Source organism: Drosophila yakuba, chromosome 3L (assembly GCF_016746365.2).
Source record: "Drosophila yakuba strain Tai18E2 chromosome 3L, Prin_Dyak_Tai18E2_2.1, whole genome shotgun sequence".
Taxonomy (NCBI): domain Eukaryota; kingdom Metazoa; phylum Arthropoda; class Insecta; order Diptera; family Drosophilidae; genus Drosophila; species Drosophila yakuba.
The window spans coordinates 3513547-3540454 of record NC_052529.2 but is presented as its reverse complement, the minus strand read 5'-3'; the positions used below and the strand labels follow the sequence as shown (position 1 = coordinate 3540454).

General features: G+C 39.2%; 3 protein-coding genes across 4 annotated transcripts; 1 reads left to right on the top strand and 2 right to left on the bottom strand.

Annotated features, from left to right (window-relative positions):
• Positions 1 to 1735: 1735 nt before the first annotated feature.
• Positions 1736 to 9213, top strand: LOC6532715 (E3 ubiquitin-protein ligase CBL-B-B). The gene is made up of 6 exons (XM_002093421.4): positions 1736 to 2639; positions 3357 to 3764; positions 3874 to 3998; positions 4066 to 4187; positions 4251 to 4382; positions 6081 to 9213. Exons 1-6 carry the CDS (start codon positions 2086 to 2088, stop codon positions 7398 to 7400), a joined length of 2661 nt encoding a protein of 886 aa, XP_002093457.1. The 5' UTR covers positions 1736 to 2085; the 3' UTR covers positions 7401 to 9213.
• Positions 9214 to 9696: 483 nt separating this feature from the next.
• LOC6532714 (cold shock domain-containing protein E1) lies at positions 9697 to 19368 on the bottom strand. 2 transcript variants are annotated; one of them, XM_039374691.2, is made up of 10 exons: positions 19346 to 19368; positions 15168 to 18730; positions 14466 to 15028; positions 13995 to 14389; positions 13205 to 13931; positions 12982 to 13135; positions 12750 to 12919; positions 11743 to 12690; positions 11501 to 11678; positions 9697 to 11437 (listed from the first exon to the last, which is right to left on the bottom strand). In XM_039374691.2, exons 2-10 carry the CDS (start codon positions 15202 to 15204, stop codon positions 11421 to 11423), a joined length of 3189 nt encoding a protein of 1062 aa, XP_039230625.1. In that variant the 5' UTR covers positions 15205 to 18730; positions 19346 to 19368; the 3' UTR covers positions 9697 to 11420. The 2 variants fall into 2 exon arrangements, with proteins under 2 accessions (XP_039230625.1, XP_039230626.1); XM_039374692.2 differs by lacking the exon at positions 19346 to 19368 and having other exon boundaries at positions 13205 to 13648; positions 13724 to 13931; positions 15168 to 19298.
• A 664-nt stretch (positions 19369 to 20032) lies between these two features.
• LOC6532713 (UPF0687 protein C20orf27 homolog) lies at positions 20033 to 26437 on the bottom strand. Its single transcript, XM_002093419.4, has 2 exons — positions 26212 to 26437; positions 20033 to 21566 (listed from the first exon to the last, which is right to left on the bottom strand). Exons 1-2 carry the CDS (start codon positions 26246 to 26248, stop codon positions 21061 to 21063), a joined length of 543 nt encoding a protein of 180 aa, XP_002093455.1. The 5' UTR covers positions 26249 to 26437; the 3' UTR covers positions 20033 to 21060.
• Between the last annotated feature and the right edge of the window lie 471 nt (positions 26438 to 26908).

The window sequence follows — 26908 nt, the reverse complement described above, 5'->3', positions numbered from 1 at the left end:
AGCTATCAGAATTTTATACATTGGTATTAGAGCTTTCAGAGCTTAGACCTTAGATGTTATGTATTTGATATAATAATTATATTTCAATTAAATAATTCCACCCTTTTTCCTATTAGCAAGTTAAATGTACATAAATAAGAACATAATAATAACTTTACAAGGGCGTATATATTTCTAAACAATAATTACTATTTGTATATTTCTAGAAGTATTTAATAACATAAATAAATACTTTTATGTATGCTCTTGAGCGTTGTATAATCTTTAAGGTCACTAGAAAATATTTATGGTTAAGTCTATTTTATTAAACATTAAACATTAAGCTGGCAATTTAACAATGTTCAATACTCTAATGATTCCTAACAACAATTTGAATAATAAGTCACAGTGCAGCTTTTTATTCTTATGAGTACTGCACTTTGGGCAATAAATTTTGAGTTTGGGAAATGTGTTGTAGGCACTTACTAGCAATCCAAAAAATTTGTAACCACTGTGCACTGGCGGCGGGTGGAGGAAGCTGAAGAAGCAGATCATTGGCGGCGAAGTCGCGTGCATTAAAGAAAATTGAGTGGAGGTGGAAGTGGCCGCCGAATGGGAAAAGAGGTCACTAAGTGAATGTTTACAGTTAGCTTTTTGGGCAGTTCAGTGAGAGCCAGGTCCAAAACACCGAGCCAAGCCAACTCGAGTTGAGCTAAGCTGAGCCGAGCTGAATGGGGAAAAAGCCAAACTGCATATGACAGGCGTGACTCGGCTTTAAGCGCCAGTGCCCAGAACTAATACCCCAAACACGACGACCAGCAGATTCCCAAAAAAAGTAAAGAAAAACCATAGGAAAACAGCGCCAAAAAATAAGAAACCGAAAAGAGAAGAGCAAAACTTAATTAAAAGAAAGCCAGGCTGGCGGAGACGTAAAAACCTTTTGGCAGCCGTGCAGTTTCTTTTCTGGCCAAATAAATATTTGACGCCACTCGCCTGCGGTTGCCAATAAAAATGGAAAGTGAAAATTGCGGCTGCAGTGGCAGTGCATATTAAAAAAAAAAAAAAAGGAAAGATATCAACAGCCGTGTGTGCGAAAAGATGGCCATAATAAACGATAGAAGGCCAAGAGCCACGCACCTGTTCTGCGGGTTTTCTATCCATCTAATCACTGCTCTTGATTTTTTTTTTGTCTTTCCCGCTCAACTAGCAAACCAGTGCGAGTATTATATAAATAATGGATCGCTGGATAAACGGCGGAAATTATATGGCAAGGGGAGAGTTCGCGCCTATGTCGGAAAAATTCGCCCGGGAAAATACGCCCGAAAGAAATTTGCAACTCCTGAATACAAAGTAATGGCTTGTCTTGCATTACACTACATTTCATTTAGAAAATGTGAGGGTTTGCAAGTTATCATTTCAGTGTTCGTGCTTAAAGTAGAGTAAAAGCGTTTTCTAGAGTTTACATGGCAATGTATATTTAACGTATTATCATAAAGCATAATAAACCATTTCATACACTAATTTCCAAATCAATTGAACTAGAAGCTTAGATTTATCAAGATCGAGAAACACTTTACAATACAACTACCTGCATTCTTATCACTAATCATTTTGTATATTTGTATAAACATATTTGTAACGCTATTTTTTCAAATACTCGCCATTTTGTAACGTCTTTTTGCAGCGGTCAACGGTGACGTCACAGCGCAATGCAACCCTTTGATTAGTGTGCCCAGCTGTGCGCCATCGATTGGTATTTACTGGCGTTGCGGCCGCGGTCATACCGAGATTTCATTGAAAAAGTCGAAAATATTGTGTGGGTTTAAAAAACGTAAACGTCGCCGAAACGCGTAGCCCCAAATGCACACGCCAGGTGCAAGGATACAGCCGTGAGGATCGGGCACCCAATCGGATCGATCGCGTTTGTTTAGCTTGTGGGGGAAAATCGTACTGAAGTCACCACTACTACTACACACGGCCACCAGCAGCAGCAGCAGCAACAACAACAACAACGACGAGAATAGCAGCAGCAGCAGCAACAACAACAACAAGAAGGAGACGAGCTGAGAAGAGGAAGCAGAGGCAGCGCAGCGGCAGAGAGAAAAGATGGCGACGAGAGGCAGTGGAACCCGTGTGCAATCGCAGCCAAAGATTTTCCCATCGCTGCTTTCCAAGCTGCACGGCGCCATCTCGGAGGCCTGCGTCTCCCAGCGCCTGTCCACCGACAAGAAGACGCTCGAGAAGACGTGGAAGCTGATGGACAAGGTGGTTAAACTGTGCCAACAGCCCAAGATGAATCTGAAGAATAGTCCACCGTTTATTTTGGACATCCTGCCGGATACGTACCAGCGCTTGAGGCTGATCTACTCAAAGAACGAGGACCAGATGCACCTGCTCCATGCCAACGAGCACTTCAACGTGTTCATCAACAATCTGATGCGAAAGTGCAAGCAGGCCATCAAGCTGTTCAAGGAGGGCAAGGAGAAGATGTTCGATGAGAACTCCCACTACCGCCGGAATCTCACCAAGCTCAGCCTGGTCTTCTCCCACATGCTCAGCGAACTGAAGGCCATATTCCCCAACGGTGTCTTTGCCGGTGATCAATTCCGGATCACCAAGGCGGACGCGGCCGACTTTTGGAAGAGCAACTTCGGTAACAGGTGAGTGGCGCTTATTGGGAACATAGTGCACAGTGAAACATCATACCCATAACAATACCAAGTCTTATTGGTACGCAAAACAGTATAGGAACTAAATAAATTAGTTTTTTATTGTGTGGTTTTACAAGAAAGTGTAATATCTCAACTAAAAATCAGTTCATTCATTGCGATTTGATTTGATATGGATAGTTTCACTAGAATTGGAAGTCTGAATATCCAATAGCGTGTCTGAATCAAACCAGTTTCAACTGGTTCGGTCTTAGCGCAAATATGTATCATGGTTACCAATGTGAATGCCCATATTTGAAATTTAAAAGGATAATACCACAAATGGATATCACAAATGCAATCAGCACAAACCATTGTATATTTTTAATACCTCCAAAGTGATCCCATACTGTTTTTACATACTCCCTTCCCAAACTTTTTATCAGCATTGTAGAAAGAGTTCTTCTTGGTTAGATAATATTTAGAATTCGGATCCATACAAAAAAGCTATAATATTCCACACTCATGTTCAAAGTGTCTCCATATAGTTTATCATATTATTGCGAATTCCCTACCCAAACTTTTTATTAGAATTGCGGAAGAGGGTCTTTTCGGTTACATATCAATTCCCTTAAATTTACAATTCCAATTCATACAAATAATTTCATTGTTCAAAAGCAATAATATATCACAAATACTCACGTTTCTAACCACATCTTTCACCCGCAGCACATTGGTTCCCTGGAAGATCTTCCGGCAGGAGCTTAACAAAGTACATCCCATAATCTCCGGCCTGGAGGCCATGGCCCTAAAGACCACTATCGATCTTACCTGCAACGACTTCATTTCCAACTTCGAGTTCGACGTCTTCACACGCCTCTTTCAGCCTTGGGTGACACTGCTACGCAACTGGCAGATACTGGCCGTCACACATCCGGGCTACGTGGCGTTTCTCACATACGACGAGGTGAAGGCTCGCCTACAGCGCTACATCCTCAAGGCGGGCAGCTACGTTTTCCGACTCTCCTGCACGCGGCTGGGCCAATGGGCCATCGGCTACGTAACTGCCGAGGGAGAGATTCTGCAGACAATCCCCCAGAACAAGTCGCTGTGCCAAGCGCTGCTCGATGGCCATCGGTGAGAAATAGTAGTTTACCAAAAAATATATACTTGCCCCTAAGGCTCTTAGTTATTATATATTATTATAAAAGTGTATTCGTTATTGATCATTATGTTTGACTTCCAGAGAGGGCTTCTACTTGTACCCAGATGGCCAAGCGTACAATCCGGATCTGTCGTCTGCCGTTCAAAGTCCCACCGAGGACCACATAACCGTAACCCAAGAGCAATACGAACTATACTGTGAAATGGGTAAGCTATTGTCGTATAACAACCACTTTCTTTTTTTGTATTGACGATTATTTATTTGGCATTGTAGGCAGCACCTTTCAGCTGTGCAAAATCTGTGCGGAGAACGACAAAGACATCCGCATCGAGCCCTGTGGCCACTTGTTGTGTACTCCCTGCCTCACCTCCTGGCAAGTGGATTCCGAGGGACAGGTGAGCGGAGTTAATTGCGTATTAAACATCCACAACACCCACTTAACAATGGATTTCTTGCAGGGCTGTCCCTTCTGTCGGGCCGAAATCAAGGGCACCGAACAGATCGTCGTGGACGCCTTCGATCCGCGCAAGCAACATAACCGGAACGTCACCAATGGGCGACAGCAGCAGCAGGAAGAAGACGACACTGAGGTATAGTTTTGTTCACAGCCTGATCAGCCTGATCCGCCTGCTCCGCTGCCGCCTGTGCTGCTATTTATATACATATTACTCTTATGATTACCTTTGGTTCGTTTATACAGTTATATATGCCTATATATACATTATATATTTTAGATTTTACAACTGCTATTGTTTATATAAGTTTAATGTTTAGCCTGCAGTTCGCAGTGGCAGTTTCGAGTTTAATTTTGTTTGTTTAGCTGTAACATATTTAAATTATTAGCCAAACTCATGCAACTAACACTCACAGACCCACGCACACACGCCCAATCACAGCCACAACCACAAGCACAACCACAACCATTGTCCATCGAGCACATGCATAACGTAGTTAAAGTTCTTTGACCGGAAGTCGCTCATCAACCATCGTTTGCTATCGCTTCCTCTGTTTTCTCTCCGCCGGTTTGGTTTGTGTGCGTTCGTTTAGTTGCTCGTTCTTCCTCTCTCACGCTCCCTCTATCTATTGATCACGTTCGCCTCTGTTTATGAATCATTTTAATCGATCCGATACGATACGATTCGATTCGCCCTCGATTGCACTTTTGTACATAGGCACTATGGAATTTATAATTGTAACCTGTTCTGTAGTATTTGGAATTTTCTCTTCCACATCGAGCTTGATTATCTCCTGTATGCCTCAGTATATTTTTGTATCTATCCCTATTCTAGAGTCATTCTCTTATTCATTGTACTCCGTTATGTGTTTATTTCATTTTAGTTTATTGTTTAACACTTCCAAAGATACATTTAGTTTGTAGTAGCGTGCGTTTACTTCCCCCCATCAATTCAATTTTATTTGTAAGCAGCCAACGCGCTGCCCTAAGACTGTAATTTATTATTAACAAAAAGAAAAGGAAACCGAAAAGGTTTCAGAAATCAGGCTAAACATAGGAGGCCTCGAATCGATCGATAATTTAGTTAGATTGTATGTTGTATGTAAATTAATTTTTGATTTCCTGTGTCACAAGGCCAGAATTTGTAGCGCTCGTTGCTATAAAAAAAACGAACGAAAAGTATTAGATTACAAATTTTAAATCGAACCCACATTTCGGCTCATTTCGTTAATTTAATATAACCATAAATCAGATCGCATTAATGTACACAATAACGATAACGATTATTTATATAATACATCTAATGCAATTTTTATACATTTAGCGATTAGTTTTTGATTTCCTTAATAAGTTTACGGCTAAAAACGAAACAACCACACAACCACAAACAAAACAAAACAAAAAAAAAACTGAATCAAAACAAAATATATGCATAATATGAATATTTAAATATTGGTTTGAATTGATTTATATGTTTTCTTACTGATTGATTTAGCTCTGTTTTTACTAGTGACTCTTATTTTCCTCAGATTTTCTGTTTGATGTGCATGCCAATTTCCTCCAGCCAGCGGCATGCTCTATGATCAGCAAACTATTTGCTTAAGTGGTCTACAATGTTCAGTTGGCAATTTTCACATGGAATAGTTGAACGACTTTGCGTTTTCCCATTTGTTATCTTATTTAATAGGTTCTAGAAATCAAACATGTTAATGTACACTTTTTTTCAAAAGTTATCCAATATGAATTGAAGATTTAAGTTTCACTATTCCATGCCTGGTGATTCACTGAACTGCAAGGAGACCTATAATCTGATTTCTTTTCTGGATATGTTTAGGACATGGGCGACTTCAACATAGCCACTTCATCGTTGCACGCACTCAGCACCTCGACCACGGTGGCGACTGAGAAGCACAGTCCGCACACATCGCCACGTTTGGGACGCCGGAGCACCACGCCCAGCCTGATGGCCGTGCAAAACGATCTCTATGCAGGCGGCACGCCCACCCTCAGCCTGCCCAGCAGCTCCTGCTCCTCCATCGCCATCGCCGCCGCCTCCACATCCTCCTCCGCCTCTCTAGCATCGGTAGCATCAGTGGCAGCTTCATCATCCTCCTCCTCCCAGCACCAGCACCAACACCAGCAGCCACAGCCCTCAGCTCCTCCTGCTTCAGCGGTGCTCAGCAATGGCGGCGGTGGCAGCGGGGCCAGCTCCAGTCAAAAGAACACCAACCGGATGAGTGCTCCGCTTATTGGGTCCTGTGTGGCCAACTCCACCTATGGCCAGAAATTGCCACAGAACTGCAGCCACAGCAGCACCAGCAGCAGCGACAATGCCTCCAGCTCGAGTTCATATGCCATCTTGCAGAATCTCCATGATCCGGGCACACCAGCAACGGCAGCATCTGTTGTTGCTCCTCCCCTGCCACCGCGAAAATCCTCACCAGGCGTGGAGACACCCAGCAAGGCCACGGCACCACCAGCACCGGCACCCAGCAGCAGCAAGAGTATCGACAACATTCAGTGCAGCCTGGATAATGTGCCGCCCCAGACGACGGCACCACCAATACCACCACATGTCTCTCCTAGCGTGGACACCTTGGCCGAAGATTTGATGCGACAGCAGCTGATAGCCACTAGTACCACATCGCCGGTGCTCTCACTGCTAGACGAGGACATCGTGGAGGTGGGTCCGGCGGAAACTATAAGTGGGGTGATCGATACCCGCCCGCTGGAGGCGCGCGGCGTGACCTTGAGCCGGCAGGACTCGGCATCCTCCCACTACACGCAACTGTGCACCACCAGCAGCGGTGGCTCCGCTGCGGCACTGGCCAACGGCAAGAAGGCCACCTCGGCCAAACAGAGCCAAACGACAACGACGACATCGGCGGCAGCGGCAGCGATGGCGGGCAATGGGTCCAATCCTGTCCAGCAATCGCAATCGCAACCGCAACCGCTGCTCTATGCGAACGTGACGATCAATCAAAAAGACTGCGGCACCGTGCCCTACGAAAACATTAACCTGGAGTACATTGCCCGGCTGATGAACGCGGGCTACTCCAAGGAGAACGCGATCACCGCCCTAGGGATTTCGCGCAACAACATCGAGATGGCCGGCGACATCCTGCGCGAGTTTGTCTCCAAGAACAGCGCCTGAAGTGCCCAGCCAGCCGTCGGGTTGTTGAATCGGATGATAGTCCTTAATCCAAAACAAAAAAAAAAGGATCACCAGTCGAACTTCTCTCACTCGAGCATTTGCATATTGGCATTATAATTAGGTTGTTAAATTTGTAAAATTAACCAAATTAGGATTTTATATTCGGTGAAATTGTTTTCTATTCGGTGAAATTGTTTTCTATTCATGTAGTATGTTTCTCTAATTTATGTATATTCAAAGGGCATCTTAACAATTCGTTTAGAAACTATATGTAAAACCAATTAGTTTTATTAATTTGAATTATGATAAAATGATAAAACTCTCCGATTGTAGCAAACCCATCGTTAAACGCTAGTGCTACTAAATTAAACACAAGAGAAGTTCGACTGTAATGAAAACACAAAAATTCGCATTAGACTCTAAAAGCATGGTAAATATTTTTCGATTTAGGAGCACCAAACTCACACACCACCTGTCCCACAATTACGCTGGGCTCTGCGATCCCAGGAGTCCTTGAGTCCTTGGAAGTCCCCACTTGGCGTAGCCAGCACAAGCAATTCACGTTTCCCGGTTCGAAAAGTTAATAATGACGAATGAAAGATTAAAATATTGCCAGTAAGGCGAAGAGAAAATTAAGCACAACCCTTGGATATCAAATATAGCTATGTACACTTAAATTAAGACTATCTAACTTCTTCCTATTAAGAGCAAACAAATATGTAAGAAATTATAACTCGTATTTACGCAGTTCTGGAAGAAAAACTTGCCCACCCCAAACAAACGAAGAATATATATATTCAAATTTTCTCGCTCTCGCAAAAAAAGGATAAGAAAAACCATTAAGAAAAAGACAAAGCCAGGATCTGGTATCCAAAGATATAGTAACTCAACTAGATCGACGCTTTCCTTCACTGTCATGCTCATGAGCCCATCTATAAGTAGTCCATCGTTTCATCCGAAGCAAAATCCAACCGAATATTGAAGAATCTGAATCGAACGCAGCCATTATTGAAATGCCTTCGGTGGCGAATGCCTCCAAAAAAAAATAAAATAAAAGAGAAATTAAAAATGAACACAGAATTCTGAGTTTCCCATGAACACCAATTGCAAGCAAGGATTACACGAGTTAAGGACACAACACCCAAAACCCAAACAGATCCGATGCACTATCAAGTTTACCTCGATTTTTTATACAAAGCTTGAACGTTTTTGTAATAATAGTACTTGTAAGTTCGAAACGAATCAATTAATCTCCCAAAAGTTGAATGAGATAATATGCATAATTCAATTTGTATTACGAATCCCTTTTTACTGGCTTTATATACATATGATAATCGATCGATCGGTTTTTGAAATTCGTCAGAAAATGTTCTAGTCCCTCACACGAAAAACACAATTTTTTGCCATACTCGTATATCTACTACACCTAAGGCGATATATATATTTATAAATAGGCGATATATTTAACATGCGACAACCAAAGTAAAAAACGAATCTAAATCAATGCAATATATTCACTAAAACGAGAAATCAATGCAAGCGCTAAATCGTAAGATTATCTGACATTACCTAAACGCATACAAAGTTTAGAAGTATTTAAGCGAATGGATCGTGAATTTTAAGCAGAAATTTGAAATTTCCAGCATATAGAGAGCAAAACAACCGATAAGCAAAGTCAATGAACCGAGATTTTGTCCAAATGAGGCAGCAATTGAGAAACGATGATACCATACCATAGTCACGTCATGTAACCGAACAAATCTAAGCAGATATAAATTATTCTTATAAATAAAAGCGAAAAATTAAACCAAAAGCAACGTTTCATTGCAAGTATCTGTTTGGGGGATCCCTCTTCGCCAACTCAAAAGCATTTGTTTCAAATAGTATATTTTATTATTACGTTTTACTCTCAGACTCCAGCAGTAGATAACATAAATACACAGATGGGGACTTTTAGTTTATTGAAATATGTATTTATTATTTATTCTGTTGTTGTTGTATTATTTGACTTATATAGTTTGCGATTTTTTTTTCGTATTCAAGCACATATGTATGTATGTATTTTTCTTGTATATTTTCTTTTTTTTATCTTTTTTTGATGTTTTTGTTACATTTTTTGTAGGTTTTACGATTTTTTTGTTGTGTATTTTATTTGAAATGTTTTTTTTTGTTTTTCATGTTGGTTTTGTTGCTTTCTCGTAATAAGGATTTTAGTTACTGTGCTGTTCATTTCTTGCATTGCATCATGAATGACAAAACGCCCAGCTGCCGGCCACTTTGAAAATCTTTTATTTCATGGGCTACGATGGCGATGGCGTTTGGCATGTCTGTCGATCATCTCGTGTCGTCAACCTCGATTACCCCACCCGCCCGGCAGGATGTATCCGTGTGGATTGGTATCCCGCATATAGCGCTATATGTACGCTGATGTATAATCCTTATACAATATTAAAGTTACTATGTTTTCATGCTCTTTGTTCTGGTTCTTGTCTGTGAGTGTCAGTGTTGCTGCTTAGTGTAAGTTCTGGTTGTTTGTGTTCTCTCGGTTTTTAGTTGTATGTATATAACATGGCTATAATAGGACGTACTGATCCCAAATTTGTTGTTAGCTTGTTAAATGTGTTTTTCTTTTGTGTTTCCTTGTTGTTACATTTAGTTTTTGTTTCTTTAGTAATTGAAATTCATAATTTTCACAATATTTGCTCTTTGTTACCGACACACGACACGCTCATAAAGTTTGTTTTTTTTTTGTTTATTTTTGTTTTTTGTAGATTTTTTTCTTCGTATATTTAGATTTTTTAAAAATTATTTTTATAATCTTCATTAAATGGTTTCAACAGATTTGGCGCAGCAAATTAAATTTGCTCTTCATCGTTACACAAAACTTTTCGTAATTTTCTTCTCTCCTGGATATTTTTTTTTTGTGAGTTTTCGTAATGCGATTTGTTGTTGCTTTAAATAAATATTTACGATGTAGCATGTATGTTTTTGTATAATATGTTATGTAATAAGTTAATGCAACTGTCTGAATGCAACTAAAGAAATTGGCAAAACATCTTGACGTGTTTATACAAGCGAAGATCAAATCATGGGAAATAATAACATTAATATTAGGTATGTTTACGTTAATGAATATGTAAAATATATATGTACTTGTAGATATAAATACTTTCTTCATGCTTCACTCCATTGATTGATTTTTTGTTTGCTGCCGCTGCTGCGACTGTTGTTCTACATAACTTGCAGTCGTAGTACAACAATTGTTCAATAAATATAAATCGTTAACAGTAAGATTGAAAGCAGTGAAAGAACATTTTTTCGAGAAGTACCAAAGAATACGAGTAGATCAAGATACAGTAGAAGCAGGAACTATGCCAGCCATAGATAAATGTTAATAGAGTGTTGCATTTATACAATTTTTAACGCAATTATGCAAGGAGTTCGTTGCCATTCTAGAATAAATACTTCATAGATTATGTTGCTTGTTTCCTTGTTCTCACTTATCGCATTGGTTATTTAATTAGTTAAAATTAAAGCAAACTAGTAGAAAATAGTATACGTATACAAACGTTTTGGTTTTATCTCTCAGACACTTGGATTTCAATTTCATTTTGTTTTCAAACTGGCCACAACTCGGTTCACCGTTGCGTCTAGTTAAAAACAAAGCGTTACAATGGTGGAGGGGTTAGTTGGTAATATTACAAATAAGTTTCGATTTCAGACACGAAGAGCTCTCTGGTTGAGTTGCCGTTAAGTAGTTTCGTAAATATTAAATGTATGCCTTTGCTATCCATTATTATGAATTACAATCGTTTCCAATAGTGTTTGCTTGGTACTAGGGATTATATTCGTTATAAATGTTTGTGTATATGGTAAGGGCGACAAGTTCACGTTGCTGTTAGTTTGTTGATTGGTAGCCTGCTCGGTTATGGCTTGCGTACAAGAATATATATAGCTGTAGGTAATTGTCTTTGATGTGCATCTAATATCCTGGCTTGCTTAAACAACATCTTCAGCCATCTACTCCACCAAGTTGCCTGCAAAATTCGATTTTATTACGTAAGATACTCCATTAAACAATGTGATATGCGCGTTCTCACCTGGAATGCGTGGATGACGAGCTAGAACGGAAAAGCCTTTGCCCTGCGGTCCCTTGGGTGCGCGAATGAGGATTAGGCGCGGCACAGTGTCATCGCCGTTGAGCTTAAGGCGCGAGATCAGACGATCCGGACGATCGTTTATTTTCAGAACATTGCAAGCCGAAGACTTTCCATTGCGCTGTTAAGCAAATAAACAAAACTCGTTAGTATGAAATCAATGCAAGTAGTAGCAATGAACCCACCTGATTGGTGACCACGGAAAACTCCACGGTGTCGCCTGGATGTAATGCGACAGTACTGCCCTGCACCTCAGACATGTGGAAGAACAGCTTTTTGCCGTCCTCCACCTCAAAGTTGAGAAAACCAAACTGACCCTTGATGGAGTCCACAGTGGCACGTTTCTTCTGCCTTACGGCATTTACGTTTGCTGCTCGACCACTCTCATCGATGCGGAAGCTGACGAGATCGCCCTTCTGGAGCAGATCCCTCTTATTCACCAGACTAGTGATCCCGAATTCGTGTTGCGAAATGACAGTGGTACGTAGCTCATCGAGGATTTCAATGAGACCGGCATATTCCTGCTGGTCGGGATTGATGCAGCGCAGTGGACGAGCAACAACGCCATTGTGTGTGGTCTCCAGCACAGCCGGCTGGGGAATGGAGTTCTTTGGCAGCATACGGACATTTTCCGCCGGCAGGCAGTTTCCAGAAACGGAGGTATTTCCGTTCCGAGCGAGAGTGTACTCCACCTCCTGACCCAGCTCCAACCAATTAGGATTGCCCATATAATTGCTAAAGTGAAAGAAGACCTCCTCGTCGTGGGACAAAGTCTCGATGAATCCAAAATTCTCCTTCATAACGGCTATGAAGCCACGGTACACCTGACCGGCATCGGATCCGGCATGGTTGTTGTTCTCCATCTTAAACTCATCCAGATGAGCTGGATTGTTGCTGCCGACGCTGCTGGTGCTGCCACCAGGGCTGCCGTGCATGACATAGCCATTCTGTAGCGAAGCATTTGAGCTGCTGCTACTGATTCCATTCGACAATCCTCCCAGCTGGTCGTTTTGGTTGATATTTGCCCCAGCATTCGATTGATTAAGATGCAACTGCTGTTGCTGCTGTTGTTGCTGCTGATGCAGTGATACTTGCTGTACGTTGACGGCTATACACTCCTTGTTACGTTTGACCTGTTGGATTAAAGCAAATTAAAATATTGTACTCGAACTTGTTTAAATATTAAACTTACCATGTAAATATCGAAGCGTACGCGCTCCCCAATCCTTGGTGGTTTTTCGCAGTCTTTAAGAAAATACATTATAGTCTTTTTAACATCGGCATGCTCGTAGGTAATCACACCGCCCTCGACGCGATCTTGAGATTTAATAGGGCTCTTGGGCGCCTCGCGAGTTACACATCCTGTTCAAAGATTTTACGAATAAGTAAATGCTATAAATTGGAATGGTACTACAGGAACATACCCTCTATGTTGCTGGCCACTAGAGTTTCAAATTGCACTGAGTTGGGCGGCAAGTGTTTAATGCGTATGGCCTGCAAACGCGAGTTATTATAGGCCAATCCAGGCTCCTGAATGACAGTGAATTCTACCTCATCGTTGATATCGATTTCACGGCTCTGCATAAAACAAAGTAAAGGATTGTTGAATCCAATATAACTATAAATAATTGTATAAGCTATTCTTACCGTATCTAAAACTTCAGTAAAGTGGAAAAATAAACGGGCCTGACGCTCCACGCAGCGCAGGAAGCCGAAGCCCTCCTTGAGAGAGGCGATGGTGCCCTGCTCGCGCTTTTCGCCGGATACCTTGAAGGTCTCGTCCAACAGAGCAATCGAGGTGGCCCGCTGCAATTGATCACGCCGATCCGTGGCAAGAAGGAACTGCACCCAATCGCCGTGGCGCAGGGTGAAGTCACCCTTTTGATCCTTGTCACCGAACGGAACCTCCACCTCGGAGTAATCCAATGCCCTATAACGGATGCGGCCGGGCAAGGGATCGTTGTTCTGGCGCACCGGGTTATTGCGATCAAGCGACTTAAGCACCTGGCCCTTATACACCGTGCTGTCCACGTCCTCGAAGATCACTGATCCCGGAGCTAGGCGCGTGATGTTGCACGCAAATTCACGGCCCTGCGGAGGCACAGATGCAGACTGCATTTTCGATTGGAGGAGGTTGGGATTGGTCGGATCGCCGCTGCCACTTACGCTCCGCGTCTGGATGGTGAACTCGACATCGTCACCGGGACGCAGCTCCACATTGCCCTCCGCCTCCGAGAAGTGGAAGAAAATCTCCTTCACCACATCGGCACGTTCGATAAAGCCAAACGATTCCTTCATCGAGCAAACAACCCCACGATACTTAACCGGCTGGGCCGGATTTTCCAGGCGAATATGGCAAGCGCCTAGATTACCTCTGCAATGGAAAAGGTTCGTTAGTTTACAATGGGTATAAAGAAGGATCAAAATCAGTTCTTACCTTTGGTTCGTTGCGATTTGGAAGCTGACCTTGTCGCCAGCGCGCAAGTTGACATTACCTTCCACATCGTCTTTGGTATAGGGTAAAAAGAAGCATTCGCCTCGGTTCTCATAGCTTATGCGACCTGTGGTCTCGCTGGAGTTGAGCACATTGTTGGCGCTATCTGTGCGCAGCTCGGTGGTCACCGTACCGGTGACCCGCTCCTCGGAGAGAACAACCTCTGGGGCTATTTTAGATACTTGACTAGCTATCGGCTTGCCGGTGCGGCGATCATAGGTCATCTCAAACTCCACGGGATCTCCGATTTTCAAATGATCAATATTACCGCTGAATTGCGAGAAATGAAAGAAGAGACGCGCCTGCCTCTCACAGCACTGAATGAATCCATATGAGTGCTATAATTAAGACGAAACAAATAACGTAAAATTAGATATTGTGATCACGCAAAAGTTTCTCTTCTTTTCCACTCACCAGCAACTTTTCAATGATGCCAGTCTCCCGGGTGGTCTGGCTGGGATCTGCAGCAGCGGCCGATGAATTGCTCGACTGCGAGCCAAAAATGGACGAGCCACTGCCAGCTCCGTTGGTCAGAACGCTGTTAGACTGGAACACCCCGATTTGGGGAGGGTTCTGGATGACATCGTTTACCTCGTTGGCATCAAACATTCCAATAGTCGGATGCTGTTGTTGCTGCTGCTGCTGATGTTGCTGCTGCTGTTGATGTTGCTGCTGCTGCTGTTGATGTTGCTGCTGCTGTTGATGTTGCTGCTGATGTTGTTGCTGCTGCTGCTGTTGTTGCATATGTTGCTGCTGATGTTGATGGTGATGCATATTCTGCTGCTGCTGATGTTGCTGCTGCTGCTGTTGTTGATGCTGCTGCTGCTGGGGCGACGGTCCCTGACCTTGCGGCTGCAGTCCCAATGTAGTAGAGTCAAGCGTAAAGGTTCCAATGGTCGGAAACGTGGTTGGGATTCCCAGGTTGCGAATGGCATTCATGTTGAAATAACTATCGCCTGGCAAGTTGTCATAGATTTCTGCAGCATTGCATGGGAAATAAAAGCAAAAATTATAAGGACTTAATAAAAATATGCCAAAAAGTTAAAGCCCATTTAAAATGTTTCAAATAATGAAATATATAAACTAGATAAATAAGAGAGCCAATTTCGGACTTACCTTCGCCGATGCGGTACACCTTCGATTGGGTATTCATGTTTGATTGATTTATTTGATTTGATTTGATTGGATATTAACAAACAAAGAGAAATGCTGATAAGGACTAGCAAATTGGAGACTGGTTCTGGTTGTTGCAGATGGTGATTGCGATTACGATGTTATAGGAGTTATTGGGCAGTCGGTGGTTTTATCCGATCAACCGATAATGGATGCGAATGACGAGAACGATTGGAACGAGAGTTAAAGTTGAAGAAAGCGCGAAGAATGACCGAAAACAGATTTGTTTATCTCACTTTAGTTGAATTTTGTTTTTATGTTGTTTTTTTTTTTTTTTAAGTTTTTTTTGTGTAGTTTTATATCAAAGAGAAAAAACTAAGCAATAAATACGTATTTGTTTTTTATTTGTTGGTTGTTTTGTTTTTTGTGTATATATATTTTGGCTAAACACTGGCACAAGAGGCACTGAAATTCCTTGTCTTCGAAGTTAATAAAAATTTTTGTCTTTTTTTGAGGGCATGCCCCGCAAAAAATGTGGTTTTACTTAGCTTTCCTTTGCTGTTGTTGGTTTGTTTGTTTTTTGTGTTCCTTGTGGTTTTGTGTTTTTATTTCTTGTAAAAAATGCCGACAAATATTGTAACGTTGTTGGTTTGTTTTGGTAGTTTGAAGTTCCTTCCTGGGTCTGTTGTAGGTTGTTTTTCCTTTTCTAAAGTTGTTGTTCTTTAAATATTTTTTTTTGCTTGTTTTGTGTATTCAAAATATTGTGGTTTCACGATGAAAATGCATACCAGCTGCTGCCGTTGGTGTTTTTTGTTTTTTTATTTTTTTCGAGTTTTGAATTATTATTGAATTATTGCATTTTGTTTGAAATGATTTTGGTTGAGTTTTTTTTTTTATATTTTTACTTTAGTTTTACTAGAAAAATACACTGGGAATACTTTTTACTTTTGGGTTAGATTAGCTTTGTTTGATATTTGAATATTTTGTGTGATTTGCTTGATTATATTGTTTTCTATTTAGTATACATATATATAATATATATTTTGTAGGCAATCGTTGTGGTTTATAGGAAGTAGTAGTGATTTTTTTTATTTACTTTCGAATACCTTTAGTACAACGATGATTTTTGGGGGACGAGGTTTTAATCTCCTTCTTGCTCTTCTCGGGACTTCCGTTTCCGGTTCCTCGCTCTATCTCTCTCTCTCTCTTACTTCCTTTCTGTGTCGATTTCCTATTTTGTTTCGCTGTACGTTGCTATTACTTTTCGGTTGCACGATTTGTATAATTTGTTTTTCTTTTTTGTTTTTGTTGCTGTTTTATTGCTGTTTCATTTACTATTCACTAAGCAAAAATTATGAGTTTTAAGGTTTTTTGTTGTTTTTGTTTTTATATATGTATATAATAGATATAGGACACCCGTTATGTAAAGTTATCCTCGCTCATTTACTATGTTGAACTTTAAGTCTACGATTTATTTTGTTTTGTTTAAATATATATATATTTTGAATGCGTTTTGAAGTCTTTTCATAACCTACGGTTTTTATTTTTGCTTTGTGTTGGTTGGTTTTGTTATTTATTCACTTATTCCTTTGTTTTGTTTTTTTTTTTTTTTGTTTTCTCGGTTGACGCTCACTAGATTTAAGCTTAGTTTAATAGTTTATATAATATAATATATAATATACTATAGTATATATGTATCGAAGTCCTTTAAGATATCACGAATTTGTTTCAATGTTTTTTATCTTTTCATTTGCATTTGCTCTTAAGTGTAAAGTTGTTGTTGGTTTAAGATGTTTTTCTGCTTTCTGCTCCCTCTTTCGCTCCTTCTTCGCCTATTGTTAAAAATTACGGGGTTTTCCTTTCATTTCATTAGAGATTTTTTTTGTGGTTTTTCTTTGCGTTTTTCCTTTTTTGTTAATTTAAATTTATAAATTTACAGTAATTATCACAGAGTTGTTAAATCTTTCTTTGAATTTGTTTTGTTTTTCTTTTCTCCGTTTTACATCCGTTTGTTGCAGTTGCTTTTGCTGTTTTAGACTTTTAACATTTCTCACTAGGTACACTTATAAAAAAAACTAAATTGAAAACTAGTAAAAAACAATGCTTTATTGGAAAAAATAAAAACTGTTGTTTTGGCACAAGGCCGCAGTTTTGAATTTGTTATGCGTTCTCTATATATATTTTCTTAATCCGTTTATTTTTTCTTTTCACTTATTAATTGTTTTTTTTTTGTAATTAAATTTATTGGCTAAGTTAAATTGCTGGTGTTGTTGTTGTAGGTCTGTGTAAAACGTGACTTAAAACTTATAGAATTCTTGTAGATTTTTGGTTTTAAATGTTTTCTTTATTGTTACCGTTATTTTTTTAGTATATATTTTTTTATTCACACTTTTTTGCGGCACAATTGTTGCTTAATCGGTTTTATTCAGCTCTCCTTGCTTCTTCCTCCGTTTATCGCTCTGTCTCTCACTTCTTTTTCGCCCTTTTGGGCCTTTATCAGTTATAGACTTAAATTCTAGCAGTGTTTTTTTATGTTTAGTTAAATAATTTAGATTGATGTTGCGTTTTAAATTAAATCGTTTTTAATATGTTTAAATTATTTGTTGTTGATTTACTCCCGGTTATTTTGTACTTTAAAACATTAATTCAGTTGTTTGTTGGTTGTTGTTTGTTTGTTGTTGTTGTTGCTGCTTTTGTAGCTTAAAATTAATTAGCAAATTGAATTCACTCTGACTTAACAACAAAAAATTCGTAATTAAATTAAAGCTTTTCAGGAAAAATAATGAGGAATTTTGGGATTTATTTAGCGTTTTTCCAAGTGTATTTTTTGCGGTTTTACTTGAATTGTTTTTTGCTTTATTCGAGAGTCCGAACGCCGCAGCGCCGTTGCCTTTTATTTCACGTTAGTTTTGTTTCCCGTTGTTTTTTTTTGTTTTCAGTGCTTTTGCCGTTTTCTTGTTAAACTCCGCTTTACTTGCTCCTTCGTGGGTTGCCTTTTATTTTGTTTTGGCTTTTCTTTTTATTATTTATTTGTTGGTGCTTTTGAGTATTGACGAGTTAATTTCACAGCGTTTCAATTTGTTTGGTTTGTTGTTGGTTTTGTTGTTGTTTTATTTGAAAGTCTTCGTTTCAAGCTTGGCTTGTTTTTTATGTTGTTTGTTGTTTTGTTTTCTTTTTTTTATTTGCGCAGTCGCTTTATCTCCCTCTCTCTGTCTCTGTCTGTCTCGCTCACACCGACGGGCGGCGTAAAAATTCTCGTTTTTTTTCTGTTTTGTATGTTTTTCTTTGCAAAGCAAACGAAACAAAAACAAAGAAGAGTCCAAAAAACTTAAAAAGTTTTTTCTTTGAGTTTTTCCTTTTGAGCTATGTTGTTGTAGATTTTTTTTATGTATTTCTGCTGTAACTTTCAATTATTTGCGATTTATATTTGTATGTATTATTTTTTGATTCGTTTTCGATGGTTTTTTTATTTTTATATCATATTTGTTGTTGTATTTTTATATTATTATTATTTTTGTTCAGATTATGATGAAAGTGATGTCAAAACGGAGTTTTAGTTACAAAAGCTGTTGAGTGAGAAAAAGAGAAAAGTGGAAACGATTAGGACATATTTTTGCAGCTTTTATTATATTTTTTTATTTTTGGCTAGTGAAATCTACACCGAAAAAGTCTTGCTGCAGTTTTATCGATTTTTCAGTGTTGCAAATGGAGAGATTTTTGCCTGCCGGAAAAAATTGCACACACACTGACTCAACCTACTACGCACACACACATGCACGCCCATACACACGCACACGCAATTGCAATCGTAAACTATTTTTACACATTATTGTTGTGGTTTTTTGCGTAAATTTAGCAAGCCCGCCGACTACACACACATGCACAGCCACCCAAGTGCCAAGTTGGTAAAAAAAAATGAATTTTCTTCCTCAACTTTTTTTCGGGCTGCAAATTTGGTACCCTTAAACACACGCACACACACACACAAGCGTAGAAAATCTGGCTGGGCATCGAGAAAAACGTTATTTAGCCATTAAAAACCTGATTTCCCTAACACTTTTTATGTTTTTTCATCACAGCTTTGTTCGCGTCACATTTTCTGCATATTTTCGTTCCGAATTTGAGTTAAATAATAGCCCCATTCGAAGCGAACGAGAATTTTCTGGACCAGCCACACGTACCACACGACAGCACAACAACTGCTAGCGGGCGCCATATTTGCCGACAGCGCGATGGCAGTGTTGGGAGGTGCGCAAAGTGAGGGTCAATTGTGACGTCAGTGCTCATGGGAGTAGGAACAGGGCTCTCTAAGCTGCTATTGCTTATATTTGTATAATCAAATCTTAAACTGACTATTCAACTTTAATGAAATTAGTGATATTGAAAGGATTATCAAGTTTTATATGTTTGATTAAATAATGAATGTTAATTACAACCAAAACTAGCTGATGGATTCAAAGGCATTCCTTTTTGCCAATCTTTAATTTGAATATGTCACTTTAAGCTGGCCAAATCAAAGACAAGAACCATTCCTAGCTATCTCAAACTTAAGCCAGCACCAAAACCTTTTCTCCTGAAAAAAAACTTTTCACCAATCTTAAAAACTATTTGTTCTTGTTGATAGATATACTGGTTAAAACAAATGAAACAATAAATTTGAAATCTTGTTATTATTAAATAAAATTTTTTATACGTTTAAATTTTAAAATAATTACTTTTTGTAAGATTTAAGTTAGTTTCCAAGCCTTAGAAATGAATTTTAAGTTGGGTCCATCATTTTTGTAACTTCGATCAAAACAAACTCAATTGTTTTTAATTGTTTAGAATCCTTTTAGTGTTTCACGGAAAAGCAAAAAATTGTAATTATATCTGGGTCTTTTAACGAATTTTATTTACGGCATTTTAAGCAGCTCGTTAGTTGCTTAATTCATAAACTTAAATAGTATTCTTTTTTATGATAATGGGATCCAATACATATGCTAATAAATTGGTTATCCTTGAACAGATTTTTAAAGATTACAATTTACAAAATCTAGTTAATTGGTTACGGTGCCTTTTATACATTCGACAGTGCAAAATGTTATCAACATGAATAGATTATCAAAAACGCCCTCGCTAACTATAAATCTGGGCTAATTATGGTCAAAAAGATTTAATATCTTAATATCTTGCTTCGGTAAAGATTATAATTTTTACGTTACGAGCACTTCGATTTGGTCACACAATAAATTGCATCTGGTTTCGCATACTGTAGGGTTAGTTAATTGCCCGGATTGCGTTACATTTCTATACACATTTGAAAAAGGTCCATAGTTTGGTCTCTGTGTAGTTCTGAGGATATATTTCAAACAGATATTTTTGTGACAATAGTTTGTATATGGTGCACTTTTATGGAATATAAATAAATACGATTTTATGTATGTACAGCGATATTTAAAATTTTAAAAAACTTTTAAGCCGAAACTTAATTGGCTACTAAAACTGTCCATTGTTCAAAGGGTCATGAAATTGACTTTAAAATGATTTAGATTGCTTTAATACATGACAAAACTCACTTGACCACAAACTGTTTAACATTTTAAACTTACTGGCGAAATCAAGAATTTTGGGCATAACACGGTCTTGAGTATCAATCAAAATGTCAAGTATTATTGGCAGTTCGCCCACTCACGTGCAACTCAAACGGACACGGTTATTTTACAAATGTTAAGTACAAGAAGCAAAACTGAAACCGAAATCTAAATGTAAATGCTCAATGAGTTCTACGTACACAATAACTGTGTAGGTAATAACTAATGTTACATATCATTCTCTCCTTCTTCACTTAAAACCTATGCAAGTATTTGCAATTAACTAAGAAAACAAGTTCCGGCAAGGCGTGAATTGGGACTCCAGCTTAGGGCTTGCTGTCAAAGCCAGCGAAATCGGAGGCCTCCGACTCATCGTCATCCTTCTCGACGCCGATGCAATGGATTCCCGTCCGCAGCATTGGTGTTCCCTTGCCCTTGCCCAACACCCGGGCGGCGATCACCAGCTGGAGCAGCTCCTTGGCATTGGATGAGCTGACGATGTGAAGGACCTCGCGCAGCAGCTTCTCCTTGTAGGCAAAGAACTCGATTTTCATCTCGAAAAAGTCGTGTTCGTCGTGCTTGGTGCCCTCGAACTCGGTGATCCTGCAGTGCAAACTCGGTGTGGCGCTGATCACCGGCTCAAACTTGCTGGCCAGCGTCTTGGCATCGCCGAACAGCGATGTTGGCAGCTTCAGTTCGATCAGGTAGCGATGTCTGATCTGCAGAAAGCCCAGGCTCACCACAATCGTGTCGCCCGACCTTTGATATGTCACACAGCTGTCCGATTCGAAGTCATCCTTCACCGTGTTCGTGTCGAAGTGCACATGGTGGTCTGTAACAATGTAGGAAAGTGTTAGATTTTGTTTATGTTTAGCAAATAAATCATAATATTAATATACCATTTTAATTTAATTTAGAGTTCCACATTATATATACATGTACTATTTTATACTTCATATTCTTTATTCGTGTCTGGAATTCCATAAGCCATCTTTAAACCTGACCTTTTACAAGTTACGCAGTAGAGTTTCCCCATTTCCCCCAGCTGTTTGCATGTTTGCTGATTGTAAATTTGCACAGAATTTAATTGAGAATCTTATTTGTTAAATAATACAAAATTGTACCTAGCCTAAGGTCAGCCAGGTAGCCAGGTAAAATCGAGTGAAATTACCCCAGTAAGTAAAATATTTCGAGATTAACAAGCTGGCAAACAGAAGTCTCGGGCCCGCCCTCAAGTAAATTTCCGCCAGCGGCATTCGCAGCGGAAATTGCGTGTAAGCGTGTAATTAAACGCCCCTACCACTTCCCCCCTTCCTGCACTGCGAGAAAATAGCAGTCATTTAAGAACTAATTAGGAACATAGCTATTAAATTGCCTAATTAACTTCATGATTTTTTTCGTATAAGTTCTTAAATGCAGGGTTCTTTGGAGGTTATACATGAATTATAAAAATTTTAAAAATATATTTTCAGAACCTTCACTGTGTAGAACAGATGAATGAGGAACTGGACTCCCTGAGGACTTAAATCACATTAAAACTGGGTCAATTGGGACCAAGTGCATGAAATCATGTTTGCAGATTTAAAGCGTCGAATTTCGCGATGGAATTTATAAATAAAGTATCTTCTGCAAGCATTTAATTGTTGCTAACACATGGCAATTGTTAGGTAACAATGATGAATAAGCGAAGCATTGCCAAAAAAATGTGGACAAGGTGTTGAAAACTAGATACATGCACAATACAAATAAATAAACGCGCCATTTTTAGCACATAAATCAATCCTATATTTACACTCAAAACAGAAGTTTTTCGGATTTACACATAAACATTGCAAATAACTTTACTGAAAATAGTCGAATTTTAGCTGAAATGTGATCTGTTCAGCAGGTTCTAGCGTATTTTGAGTTGAATTATTGCACTTTCTGTATAAATCAGCATTATATTTACTTGCTAATGAGTGACATGGGGTATCGCATAGTAAAACTAAGTAAATGCTTTTCAATAGACCGCTTGCTTTGCCTTTCAATTAACAAATCGCTGACAAGTGTTTATGCAGCTCATAAAATTTAACTGCTCGTTCAAGAATCAGATATTCGATCTCAACCGAATATTCTAAAAGTCGCCTAGTTAATCATAGGCGATTGCCTCAGATATTGTTCGCCATATCTCATGGCCCCAAAAAGTCGACTCTTGGCTAAAAATAAAACCCTTGACTAGTTGGTCATGGCACTGGCATCGGAAATTGTGGCCAAAGTTTGTTCTTTTCGGCAAAACATTTCAACAGAAATTTGGAAATTCAGACAGTGCGTTTCGAAAAACTAAGGCCTTTCACATCCAAATATTTACCTAATTTACTGTAATAAGTTTATTTGAGTTCAAATGCAGTTAGTTGCATTTTTGCATTTGTATATTCATTTTGAATTGAAACGTGTTTTGTGTTTGTTTTCCGTTTTCAAATGGATATTTTATGTTGTTCTGTGTTCGGTGTCGCAACGATTGGAATGTCTACGCAAATGGTTGATATTTTCATTAATTTTATTTTATTTTCCTTTTCTTCTCGACCATTTTGTGTGTAGTCTTTTGTTTATTTGGCTGATCGCCCGCTCAGCAGAACGTAATAATTCAATTTTGCACTTTAATGTGCAGGAAATGGACATGATTTTTATGTGTAATTTATTTAATTTTCGCCGTAAATGCAGACGAATGCGAAATTGAAGCAATCCTTGGCCGCTTCGCAGTGTGTAAGTGTAAGCAATTCATTGTAATCCAGCTTAATCTGCTTAAAGCCGCCTCAACAATGGATTCAACATTTACACAATGCCACTGCCATCCGGTCTTTCTATAAATTTCACTTGGCAGTCAGGCGGCTCACTTAAAAATCCGGCTGACTGAAAAGCGCTCGCTGGTCTCACGTGCCCTCCAATCACCATTGATTAACCATTAATGGAAATTCACAATCAACTGCCATTGCTAGATATTCAAATTCAAATTCGAATTCGAGCACAGGCAACTTTTTCGGGATTTCATTGCGGCACACAATTTTTGTATAGAGATAAATTATGTGATGCATATCAGACAGATTGTCTGCCAATTGAATTCTCGTTGGCTTTCTCTATGTATCTCAATTGGTTCGTTTGCTCGAAATTAAAGCATGGAAATTGGGATCTATAATAGTCCAGCCGAAACTCTTTATGAATGTCAGTGTATGGATCTATGATCTAAGTTGGATCTGGTTATATCGATCTATAAGAAAGTGGTATCTACAGATTCTTCGAGTTTAAGGAAGCTTTTTAGAAGCTCTGCTGCTAGTTACATGTTTATTTCATGATCCAGAGACATTCTGCTATCCATAACCAGCTTTATTCACCAGCTATCTACTAAATCTAAAAAACAGATGCCATAACCGTTCCTGATTGAATATTTTCAGTCATGCTCGCCCAATTTGTCCGGGTTTTCTCACCCTCACATGCTGAATTATATAACTTTGAGCCATCAAATTTAATGTTCATCTACTTTTATTGTTCGGCGGTACTTGTGGGTCTGCGCCATAACTAATGCAGGTGCTTCCCAGTTGGGGGATGCCATAAAAAGGCCACCAATCGCCGTACGTGCCAAATCGCATATAGAATATAGCAAATACCGTATGCCAAATGCAAAGTGCAAAACGAGAACGAACTGCAAACATGCATAACAATATGGTAAGTTGTGTACTCGTATATTTTAGATTGCCTCTCGAATCAAAACAATTGAAAAGGTGTCCGTGCCCCAATGAGACAAATATCAATCACGAATGGATTCCCCTATAAATGGTGGGTGGGGAAGTGGTGGTTGGTGGATGGTGGTTGGCCCAAGTGGTGCTCCCTCATGCAACAAAAACAACGTGCCTGCAGGTATCCAAAGCGTCTATAAATAGCGCACCTCATGGGGATTGCACAATTGCACATCTCTCTATAGAAAGCATTATAACAACCATAAACAACAATGACTGCGACAATGGAAACCTCTGCTGGCGGTCAGGTTATATGCAATTTAATCAGCCCCAAGTTCGCTCGTTATAGTTCTCATCGCTGGGGTGTTGAAAGTATAATTCTTGGGGCGGGCGCCAAATAAATTTGCAATTAGCATTGCTCATGAAACGCCGGGCAGCCATTATAAAGCACTAACTCACGACAATTTGCGATAAGCCTAAGGAGAAAACAAATTTTGTAAATACTAAAATAAACAACTACGTTATGTTAAGCAAAAAGTAATAACAAGTACAATAATTATAAAGATCTATATCTTGTTTATTCAACTTGTGTTTGTTTTCGGCATATATTATTCACCGAAATGAATCGAATATAACTGCCACTTGAAATGGCCCCTCAAAAAGTCTGATAGCTCCTAATTGATGAGGAAAGTGTGTGAATCGAGCGTTGGGAACTATTTTCGTTTTCCATGTGCTTGCTGCCCACAATTCATTAACTTCTGTCAGGAGATCATAAATTAAAATTAATCTAAGACAATTTAAGAACGCTTGCAACAGGCTGATAAAAATTCTGGTCAAGCGCCGTTTGAACAGCGAAAAGCGATAAGGAAACCCATTTAAGTCACGCGAATAGCGACAAAGTCGGCAAAATGGTAATGAAAATGAAAACCATCGATTTCGCAGCAACAAAAGTGGTTGGTGTTGGTAGGTGGTCAAAATTGGCTTAGCTTTGGCCATGAACAAATATTATTTTTAATATTGCGACAGAAAAGCAGGAAGAAGAGGTCAAAGATCAACAGTGGGGGAAAATCGAATGTGTGAAGTGAACAGGAAGGAAATGGCCCAAGCACTCATGCATACTTACACTGAACGAAACAATGACTTAAAAGCACAAAACATTGCTTAAACATTGTAAATGTATTTAACACAAAAATTGCAAGATATGTTAGCCTATTAATTTATAGTTTGTATGCCATGTTATTATTTATTTTAGGTTGCGTACAATTTGCAATTCAACTGGCAACCACTTATCAGTAATTTTATCAGAAATAAGCTGTTACTCATTTGTGTTTACGCATTTAAAGTTACACATTCAATAGTCCGCATACCACACCTATTATTTGACTTGTGCTCCCCAACTTTTTCCAGTGCATTCACAGTTGCTTGATGGTTTCCCAGCCCAGAAGTGCAGCTGTCCTGAATCGCAGAAAAGGTCAGCAAAGAAGCGCGATTCCCTTGAGCGGCCTGACTTGCCTAAATTTAGCGCACTCTTCTTATTCTTCTTATTCCATTCCAATTAAACCGAATTAATCGCCGAAATCCACGCGCAATTACCCCCACTTACCCTTTTTCCCCTCTACCCCAGGAGCTAGGGCCCAAGTCGCCGCCTTTTCCTAATGATAATTTAACGCACTTGAGGTGCTCTCTGTGCAAATACTGGGCGCCGCTTAATGGCCAAACAAATGAGTTGGACAAATAAGAGCGGCAAACAAAGTTACCAATTTTTACCTTGATGCTCCACATTTTCAATGGACTCGTCGCACATTTTGAGGATCCACAAATTCGCAGCTCTTGATTTAGTTAGGTTTTTTTTTGGTGGGTGCGTTAAATGCCAGTCGTTTTGCCTACACTTAGAATTTAAATGGAGCACGCGCTTGTTCAGAATTTGCCGATTTTCGCCGCGAGCTGATTTAAATCAGAATCCAAAAACGACGAAAAACAAAATAAACAATAGTGGTGGTGGGTCTGTCGATTTCTCGTGGCTATCGATGCTATGTGCAGAGTCGATAGTCCTAATTCTGGCTTCCCTCTTCTGCCGCAATGGCGCTTTTGTTCAATGCTTTAATAAAAATGTTAAATCCATTAGGGTATTTAAAAATCCGTTGGATATTAAAAATCAAACAATTATTTAAAGAGCCATACAAATTAATTGAGCAGTTCACATTTAAAAGTCAGCCAAAATATACTGCGACGAAATGTTCAAACATATGGACTGTTAAATAATTAAACTCCAATTTTCGAATAATTTAAAAAAATTACCAATATATCAAAGTCATCCTGAAAACAGTATGAACAGGAAAGTGTATTATTCAAAAAGCCAATTCAATTGCAAGCCAAAACAATCGCCAACACAACGGAAAAGTCAAGTTGATCCATATGTTTTTTGATGCGTTTTAAACACAAAAATTTGACAATTTTTTTTTTT